This window comes from Colobus angolensis, unplaced genomic scaffold (genome assembly GCF_000951035.1).
Source record: "Colobus angolensis palliatus isolate OR3802 unplaced genomic scaffold, Cang.pa_1.0 Scaffold69, whole genome shotgun sequence".
Classification (NCBI taxonomy): Eukaryota; Metazoa; Chordata; class Mammalia; order Primates; family Cercopithecidae; genus Colobus; species Colobus angolensis.
In genome coordinates this window covers 4621169-4631835 of record NW_012120598.1, presented here as the reverse complement: position 1 = coordinate 4631835, position 10667 = coordinate 4621169, and the positions used below count along the sequence as shown (strand labels likewise).

General features: G+C 39.4%; 1 protein-coding gene across 10 annotated transcripts in view; it reads right to left on the bottom strand.

The window, feature by feature from the left end:
* APP (amyloid beta (A4) precursor protein) overlaps window positions 1-10667 on the bottom strand; it is a 301277-nt gene that overhangs the window by 101083 nt on the left and 189527 nt on the right. For 3 of the 10 annotated variants that reach the window (XM_011926487.1, XM_011926488.1, XM_011926493.1), the window contains one exon: window positions 9033-9089. The exons of the other annotated variants lie outside the window; for them this stretch is intronic. In XM_011926487.1, coding sequence (XP_011781877.1) covers window positions 9033-9089 — 57 coding nt within the window. The remainder of the gene's footprint in view (window positions 1-9032; window positions 9090-10667) is intronic. 10 annotated transcript variants of the gene reach the window in all.

Genomic DNA, 10667 nt, shown 5'->3' with positions numbered 1-10667 from the left:
CTCCAGCCTGGGCAAAACTCTGTCTCAAAAAAAAAAAAAAAGAAGACAAAGATGAAGATGACGGTGGCTTGGACCAGGGTGGCTGTCACAGGAAGTTGTTGCCCTCAGCCCCCTTCCCACACGAGAATGGTCAGATTCCCTTCTTTCTCTCACACCAAAATGCTATTACCTCAGGGAACTGAGTATGAAAACGGGAGAAACTGCTTCCACATGTACGTGAGGGCTCATTTCAATTTTAATACTGATACATGGATGCTTGTCACAATACTGCCACTTCACATTGTAATCTATTCTCAATACCTGCCAGAGCTCTGTTTTCTGGGGCGAGGTAAAATGGCAGGTTAGCTTTCAGTTTATTCATGAACGCTGATGCTGCATGCAACGTTCCTGTCACAAAATGCTCCTCCATCACTGGGGCCAAGACAGCAATGAAACATTTCCATACCTGTGGTTCCTCTGAGAAAATTGTTACCATTTGAAGGGAAGTTACTTCAAAACAGGGTGAAACCTGCTACCATCTTCAGGATGAGGCAGAAATCACTCTCCTAGCCTGTCTGAAGACTCCGTAGAAGATAATCTATTAAGTTGAACTGTACATGCACCGATTCCTTCATTTTAGTTCCGATTTTATAATCACTGCAGAGTACTCCCTTTCATATTCAAACTAATGTAGTATTTCACATTCAAACAAGAATGTGGGGTCAAAATTAAAGACACTGGGAAAGACTGCCCCTATCATTTTGATATTCATTTGTTTCCTCAGTCTCTGGGGTGACACACAGTTTTACAGTCACAATGGGCTCGGGACACGAAAGAAAAAACAACCCACCTTCAAACAGCAATGACCATGGCCATCTCCAACAGGTCAGAAGGCCCAATGCTTCCCTAAACAAAGGCTTATGAATAGCATTCAGTCGATATATTAATGTTAGATTCTAATAAGAAAATTGGTTTAGTCTCCTTTCATCAGCAGAAAAGCAATTTATCTCTATAGCACTGATAACAGAAGATTAAAACAAATTAAGACCTATATAAATCACTGCCTTATCATTGAAAATGCTATTTGATACAGACCTAGCAATGTTGTCACTTGAGATGGCTATAATTTAGGAGAGGAGACAAGGAGGATCATTTATATATGGCTGAAATAGAAACCTGTTAGCGTTTATGTGAAAATTTAATCTCGAAACATGGCAGAGCTTTCTGAGTGCCACCCCAACTTAAAAAAAAAGTGTCTCTCCATTTTTCTAATTTCCAAATAGCTAAAACTCCTAACGCATTCTAAATTCAAATATTTATCTTACCCACTAAGTCCGAGATAGAAGAGCCATTTATAACAAGAAAATACAGTTTGTGATCCTCCGGTGTAATACCAGACCCTTTTAAAAACAAAATAACAACAATCACAGGAAGAAACAAAGGCATTCTCCCCCTAATATGCCCTTGTATTGTAATTTTATAGCCAGTGCAATCATAGTTGGTGGAGAACACTATCAATGCATCGCGTGGACATAAGGTAATAAAAATGTAATCTATGATGTGTTTACTCTAGTCAAGCTACATTTCTTTTTTATATCCATGGACACATACTGACATGGGAATTTTTTCAAATCTATGAACTGAATGTGAAAGAATGAATGCTGGCGTTATTTTTTATTAACATCTATTCTCTATTCAGCACAACACACTAAAACTTAAAAGCAACCTCAAGTCTGAATCTAAAAAATATACGTGAAGCAATAGCAACAATAACTGGCATTCAGAATGGGTTAACCTTAGGGTATTGTTTTTTGTCAATTTCTCAGAAGCTATTCTTGACTTCATTAATGGAGGCACATAAAGAAATAACCTGTCATAGCTGCTCAACACTCAATAGATGAGTTCAAAAAGTCAAAATCTTCAATATTGTCCACTTTCATATAAATAGTAGCAGTAAAAGCAGATAGAACTGTTAACCTCTATAGAGGTCTTAAGGATAAAGCTGATTTCATTTTACTCCAGACTTCCAGAGCAATCTCCTCCTACACTTGTATATTTTACTTTATATTGTTATTTATTTCTATGACATATCTGGGTCTCATTTCATCAATAAAATTATCAAGTTATTGAAAGCCAGTACTCAGATTCCTTTGCTGGTGTCCCTCAAAATACCTGGCCTAGCACATCCTGGACTCTAAAATAACTGCTGCACAGTTCACAATTGCAAAGATATGGAACCAACCTAAGGGCCCATCAACCAATGAGTGATAAAGAAAATGTGGTATATATACTCCACGGAATACTACCGGGCCACAAAAATCACAAAATAAAAGTCTTTTGCAGCAACTTGGATGGAGCTGGAGGCCATTATTCTAAGTGAAGTCATCAGGAATGGAAACACAGTATGTACTCACTCACAAATTGGGAGCTAAGCTATGATTATGCAAAGGCATACAGAGTGGCATAATGGACACTGGAGACTCAGAATGAGGGAGAGTGGGAAGGAGGCGAGGGATAAAAAACTACATATTGGGTACAACGTACACTACTCAGTTAATGGGGGCACTAAACTCTCAGACGTCACCATCATACACTTCATCCACATAACCGAAAGCCACTTGTACCCCCAAAGCTATTGGAAAAGAAATAAAAATAAAAATTAAAAAACCTGCTGTATTAAACCAAGGATCGACTTGCTGGCTACATTTTTTTTTCTTTTTCCTTGAGATGGAATCTCGTTCTTGTCCCCCAGGCTGGAGCGCAATGGTGCGATCTCGGCTCACTGCAACCTCTGCCTCCCGGGTTCAAGTGATTCTCCTGCCTCAGCCTCCCGAGTAGCTGGAATTACAGGCGCACACCACCACACCCGCTAATTTTTGTATTTTTAGTAGAGATGGGGTTTCACCATGTTGGCCAGGCTGGTCTCGAACTCCTGACATCAGGTGATCTGCCTGCCTCGGCCTCCCAAACTGCTGGGATTACAGGCGTGAGCCACTGCACCTGGCTGCTGGCTACCTTTATAAAAGTAGTATTATTGGAACACATCCTTGTGTATTTGTTTACTTATTGTCTATGGTTGCTTTCATGCTACCACTGCAGAGTTCAGTAGTTATGACAAACTGCATGACCTACAAAGCCTAAAATCAATAATCTGGCCTTGTATGAAAAATATTTGCTGACCGCTTTATTAAACTATCTACTTACCCTCTTCTGGCAAATAGCTAAACAACAGACCACATAAATAATGAGCATTCTTTTACCACAGGTAGAACATCCCTAATCTGAAAATCTGAAATGCTCCAAAACCTGATCATTTTTGAGCAGTGACACGACGTCATGGCGGCTGGGATAGCAACACCTTTGTTCTCTCACAGTGCAATGTACACAAATTTTGTTTCATGAACAAAATTATCAAAAATACTGTATAAGGCCAAGCATGGTGGCTCACACCTGTAATCAAAGTACTTTGGGAGGCCGAGGCTGGTGCATCACTTCAGGTCAGGAGTTCAAGACCAGCCTGGCCAACATGGTGAAACCCTATCTCTACTAAAAAACACAAAAATTAGCTGTGTGTGGTGGCAGGTGCCTGTGATTACAGCTTCCCTTGAGAGGCTGAGGCAGGGGGATCTCGAACCTAGGAGGCAGAGGTTGCAGTGAGCCAAGTTCACGCCACTGCACTACAGCCTGGGCAACAGAGCAAGACTCCAAAAAAAAAAAAGTATAAAATTACCTTCAGACTTTTGTACAAGGTGTACATGAAACATAAATGAATTTCATGTTATCTCATCATGAATACATCAACATTCCCAAATCCAAAATCTGAAGCACCTCTGGTCCCAAGCATTTTAGAGAAGAGATATTTAACCTGTATTCAAGGTAAATGGCCCTTCTTTTTAAAAAATGCTGAGCTGGGCCGGGTGCGTTGGCTCACGTCTTTACGTAATCCCAGCACTTTGGGAGGCTGAGGTAGGTGGATCACGAGGCCAGGAGATCGAGACCATCCTGGCTAACACGGTGAAACCCTGTCTCTGCTAAAACTTCAAAAAATTAGCCAGGCGTGGTGGTGGGCGTCTGTAGTCCCAGCTACTCGGGAGGCTGAGGCAGGAGAATGGCGTGAATCCGGGAGGCAGAGCTTGTAGTGAGCCGAGATCATGCCAATGTACTCCAGCCTGGGCGACAGACCGTCTCAAAAAAAAAAAAAAAGTGCTGAGCTGCTAAGCAATCTAGTTCCTTTCAATTTTAAGGTCATCTCTAATTATTATGGCTTTGAGGAAAAAACCATTTTTCTCATCTAAGCATTTCCAGATACCAAAGATTTGGCTTTTCACACTTGTTAATCCGATAGAATTTACTGGCAATGACGTGACATATAATTTAATTCACCATCACATCTTTTAATGCTTTAATTGTTCTCCCTCCCTAGGTTCGTTGGGGAGCAAAGTGTAAGCCCAGGTTGCCCAATCTATTTTGGCAGTTTTAGTTCCAATGGTATTGCAGAATGTACTAATGGGAACTAATATTTGCTACTGCACAGTGAAAAGAACAAGAATAGTGTCATTAAGAACAACAGTTCAAATTTGGCCAAAGACTAAATGGCCTAGGCGTTCAGACTTCTGTCTTATGGCTCCTGTTTTTACAATGACCCTGGGGTTAAGGTGGCATATTTCATTCAAAGGCTGCATGGTGAGTTATCTACGATTTGCAAATTATGAGCTTTTGCAGCAACAAACTTGGAACTTGGGAATGGTTCTTGGGGATGGTTCTTGAGGATGGAACTTGGGGCCTGACTTGTTAAGTTCCAATTCTTTTCATATTCTCTGGAAGTGTACCAGTCTGTTTCATGTCATCTGGACCATTTTGATGTGCCTAGAAATCAATATTTTTCCTTCCCTCAATCCTGCATGGGGTCAGATCTATACCTCTGTACACACCCTAAGGCCATAAACATAATCCTAAAGTACAAATAACCTGTGTAGCCAAACTATAGGGCATCTCTACAGATGGTTATGCTCCAGCATATCCTGGGATTCTCGGAAACTAAGATGAAACAGATAGGAGAGAGGGTGGTGCATAGGTGAACCATGGACTTCCAAGTAAGGGGTTTGCTGGTTTCTCTTCTGCTGCCACAGTAGCTTACATTCAAGCAGAAAAACTACGAGATCTTCAACACTATAGTCAGAACAGCAACAGCAACTTCCACCTTATCTTGCAAATATTGAGAGCTTGGACAATAGTCTAACAAATTCAATTTCAAACATCTGTCGAGAATCGGAGGATACTGACATTCTAACATTTCAACATGCCCTCAAATTTGTGGAAAGTACACCTGTTTACACCAGGATAGTTCTATCTCTGAGTCAGACATGGGGAAACTACTACTCCAGAACAGGATTCTCAACCAGAATGTGACCCCCCCGAGCACATTTAGCAAAGTCTAGAGACATTTTTAGTTATCACAGCTGGAGTTGTGTTAATGGCATTTAGTGGGTAGGGGTCAGGGATGCTGCTAAATGCTCTATATGCATAGGACAGACTCCTAAAACAATTAATTATCTGGATCAAAATGTCAATAGTGCTGAGGTTGAGAAACCTTGGTTTAGTTGTTTGTACCACATGTCAGTGCAAATGAAGGTGCCAGAGATGGGTCACACTTTGGCCAGATCACAGGGTGCAATCCGCTGACTGAAAATTAGCACGATGCTCTTTGAGAGATTAAACGCCATTAAGGAGTTGGTCTGTTTGCCTTTTGGGAAGCAATCTGATGGAGACAACACTAGAAAAAATGGTCACATTCTCATATTTGAAATATAAATGAATCAACAAATATTTATATAATTGTATTGTTTACAAATACTACATTTTGAAGATTAAATGTGAAACTTTTGCACTGTCCTAAACCCAAATGGGCAGGTGCAAAACTAATGTCAGAAATTAACTCGGCTCTCATAAGATTCTTTATCCCAAATGAGAAAGGATTTTTTCTAATGATTTGAATTCCTATGTTCATGAAGAAAATGAAAGCTCTCAGCCTCATATTTGTATCCCTTATATTTGTGGTTTAGATTTTCATTGACAATAACAACAACAATAAAATATGTCCCTAAAATTGCAATGTTCAAAATCGGTTTTTATGACAAAAGTTTGAAACCTAGAAATGCTTGATTTATGGCAAATTATTGTTTTTATAATGCAAACCATCATACATTTTCTCCCTAAGTGTTATCTTATATCAGTTCAACTGAAGAGCTTTTTCTATCTCCTTTCACATTTATTATTTGACTAGAAGCAGCTTAGACTGAGCAATCTGTGAAACCAACCACCTTTGTGCAGAAATATCACCCAATTAGCCCTAGATTGATGAAGGAGCAAAGTCAAGTCCAAGTTGCCCAGTCTAACAGGCTTGCTTCCCTTCTAGTTCAGCTCCTTTGCTCTGTATTGAGTCTACTATCTGCATTTGACCTCCAGATGACCATGACTTTTTCAAATCAAATGTGCAGTTTGCTATAAATAAGACCACATAGCTGCACAGGCTATAAATAACTCGAAATTATATGTTTTTTTCCTTGTTAGTACTAGCACTGCTAAACCCCTCACTTGCTGTGATTGAATAGTCTCTGTAGGTAGACAAGAAAATATAGCTGCCCAAATCACTTCATCTTCCTAGAATGGAAAGGTGTCAGGATCCCAAACACACTGCAAGTAGATGAAGAAAATCACCGGGAAGGAGAAAATTACAAAAGAGAGTTTCAGTATCTGTTTGGAACAGTGGATGATGAAAGTGGTAGTTATGTGTACTGCATGAAAATAAATTTATCCAACAATGATGCTTGCTTCCACCAGTTATTAAAAATGGAAAAACAGAATTCTTATAAACGCTAAAATGAAACTTAAGAGAAAAATAACCACTGTTTTGTAAAAGAATGGGAAAGACATTTAATTTACTGCTGCGTGCTATATTCATGGCATTTAGGAAAAAACGCTAACATTCTTCATCCTCGTTTCACTGTTTTCTGTATTCTTCAAATGTGCTTCTGAATCGCAAATGTGATTTTACCAACCTGCAAAACAATGTCAGAAGCAAATGCTTAGCCATTTGGTGTGGAGTGCGGCCAAAATGTCATTTGGGTTTCAAGCCTGGTCCTGCCATGTTCGATGGCTTGGGACAAGTCACTAAGCTCTTGCGGCCTCATTTTTTCTCATATGTACAAAAGGAATGAGGAAAACGCCCACAAAGTGTTCTGAAGAAAAATAAATGATCTGTGAAAATGCTTGGTACAATACAACTTACCATGTGTACCTATGTATTATCAATACTACAGTGGAAGAGCTAGAGCTTTGTCCTAGTCTGTGTCAACCCACTCGCTGTACTTACACTGTTTCTAGAGAAAAACCCTTTTTTCACAATAGCAAAAGAAATGTGTACATTGCGGCAGTACAAACCACATCCTTCAAAAGTCATACATTATGTGAATTATTCTGAATATTTTATGGAGGCCATTAAAAAACTTTCCAGTTTAGGATGCAATCTTTTTTAAAATACATAATCTTTTTTAAAATACATAATCCCCCATCTATAATTTATCATCTTTAAAAAAGATAACTGGCTTTATCAATTTTGAGATGAGGGTTTTCTTTCTTTTTTTTCAGGATAATGTATATAAATGTTAATTTTAATTATAAAATATCTAAGCTACAACTGAAATTGTGTCTCTTCTCTTCTTTCAGCAATCATAAGCATAAATGGCATATATCATCCCTAACCTAACACTGGATAAATCTATTTCTGGATGGAATCCAAATTCAAACATGAGTACTAAAACCACATTTTAAAACTAAGTTAGTCTGATATTACAACTGAAATAAAAACAAAACATAAGACACTATAAGGCCTGCAGTGGCTGGACAACGCATTTCTTTATAGGAGGCTCTTTCTCTACTTCCTAGTCGGAAGTTGAGAACCTCTAACCTATCATTACGCCTTCTGGGAGAGGAGAAAGAGGGGCTCCTAATGTCTAAAAGTGATCCTTCATGAAGTTGAAACCGGGTCTTACAACACACATAATTGAAATCTGTGTGTACGAATTAGTCCATGTACTACAATACATGAATATTAAGTATTTTTTTCTGAGGAAACAAGTTGCTCATGTATTATAGTCTCTTGTTAAATCATGGCATCTTGACGTAACTGTACTCTATTTTACAGATCTTTCTTTCTTCCTTTCTTTTCCTTCCAGTTTTAGTAATGAAATGGTAACCTTTGCTCTCTTCCTTCCCACCAGGCACTCCCGGCACAGCGCCTCCCTTATCTAATTATGCCTATAATTCTTATTATAATTATTAATGCTTGCTTAGAAGTTCCACTGACTGACTTAGGCACCTGCAGAATTCTCCCTCATCAGGAGAGCACCTCAAGGCTGCAGTTAATTTACAACCCGATTGTGCCTGGGATGCATCAGCCCACTTACTGAACTGGATAATAACTCAAGTCTTTGAAACAAGTCCCGTATAGCAGCACCTCCTCACCCCTCCTTCACGCCCTACATTCCAAGCTTCCCTTTTTAAGCCTTTGTTTTTTAATCCAAAATTTGAGATGGCTGCTTTAAGGCAAGAGCCTGGACCATTTCCCCACTGCTAGCCTTGCAAAATAAAGTCACTTTCCTTCCACTGCACCTAGCCCTTGTTCTTCGGTTCTGCAAGCAGTAAGAAGCTGAGCCTGCTCTCAGTTACACTGATAGCTTTTAGGAAATAAAATAGTTAACGGCAAATACAATACAATGATGTTGTCCATATAATATTCAATAAAACCGGACTAAATAAAAAGGAAATTGGTCAGAAATAGAAGAAACTTGGTCAATGATGTTCTTAGCCCGACATCTCAAGCTGTCTGGCAAAATGAGATGTAATTATAAGCAAGGTAATGGGAAGAAACATTTTACTAAGACAGGTGTTCAAGAAACACAAAACCATGCAAAGAAGGTGATGATGCTGGAGTTATGTGAACCAAGCAGCATCCTCCTCCCCTCTTCCCTTCCCTCAGGTGAATGACAACGTACGTTTAACAGGATCTTGGGTAAGAGGTTCCCGGGTAGTCTTGCGTAAACTTTGGGACACTATGGAAAAAATAAGAGAACATAACTAAAAACAAAAAGAGAAACATGGGAACGATGGCTGAAATGCACAAGAGTCCACTGACAAAAAAACAACCTAACCAACAAAATCACTCCTTAGGTTTGATCCCTCCAACAAAACCAAAATGAACATATTAACATAAGATCTATTTTTGCAAGAAGTTAATATTTGAGAATGCCGGATATCTTGTCTCTGATAATATGTATATCCAAGTAACAACAGGTTTCTTAACAGAAGAGGATTTCTTGCTCCTTCTTTTGTGCCAAATATCCCCAATTCCCTTCGATGCATTTTTTCACAAAAACTCCATTTATTTCACTCATTCACAGAACAGCATGTGGCTCTCAGCTCTGGCTGTTTGCTGAGGCTTATACTCTCTATTTATTCTTGTCCACCCATCTAACTGACCTTCAGCCTTTGCTTTCTTCATACATTATTCTGTCACCTATCCCCTCTAAAATCAGGCTAGCCTTATCTAATACCTCTTCGTTGGGAGCATCTACCTTTTGCAAAACCCTCAGCAAAGTGTGTGCCACCCAGGACACCTCCATCCAACCTGGACAGGTGCCCACTGCTCGCTCCCAGACTAAACTGATCAAAGGGAGAGAGTGTTACGGGAAGGGATGGCAGTACTGGGGTGAGGTGGAGAGATAATTTGAATCTCTTGAAGTAAATTCATCACTGCTAATAATTAAAACCAAATAAATTTCTTATTACCAAAAAACATACGTGAGATTTCAGAAAATGAATCCACCCAGGGAAAGGGAGAAAAAAGTTGCAAATCTGCCAGGAAACCTCTCCCAGCCGCTAAACCAGTCAGAATCACTGTAACAAAAGGCCTTTATTCCAAAGGCTGCAGGCAACAGAATTCTCCATTGTGTTCGCAATACCTGACCTAAATGACTGCTTTGTTTGAAACTGAAGAAGGGAGTCATTTGAGCCAGAAGCTGCAATCATCCGATCAGAGCCAGAAAAAAAAAAAAAAAAAAAAAAAAAGGCCCTTGAGGTTACCAGTTCCTACACCTGTTCACCCATGGGACTGAAGCAGTCATCTCATTCACTGGCGATGGCAGGAGACCAAGAGAAGCTTTTCCATTAGATTCCTCTTAGATCCTGAGCTCCTTTACAGTAGAGTTATTAATGGTGCAGGTCCTTCTGTTGTTTTGCTTAATCCTATGATCTCGCTGGAAAACAATTTATATAATCCCTAGGAATCTCAGGCAGGAAATGTGGCTGCCACCTTGCAATACAGTAGAGAAAAGGCAGGAGTCTCTCAAAAAAGTAATGCACAGTTACTGAGTTTCGTCTTTAGTTATCAAGTTGAGCTGAATAATTACTTCTTGAGTAGTTCACACTTCCTACTCATGAACAACAAGAAAGAAAGAAATAAGCACAATTGGGAATTTCACTTGGAAGTCTGTTAAGGACATGGAAGTCTCATGTCTGGTACTGGACCTCCTGAGAATTACCTCTTTGGGGACAATTTCTTTGTGCACGTAAGTCATCATGACTTCATATTTTTATCCCCAGAATGATGAAAAGCTTAATGTTCAAGAGAA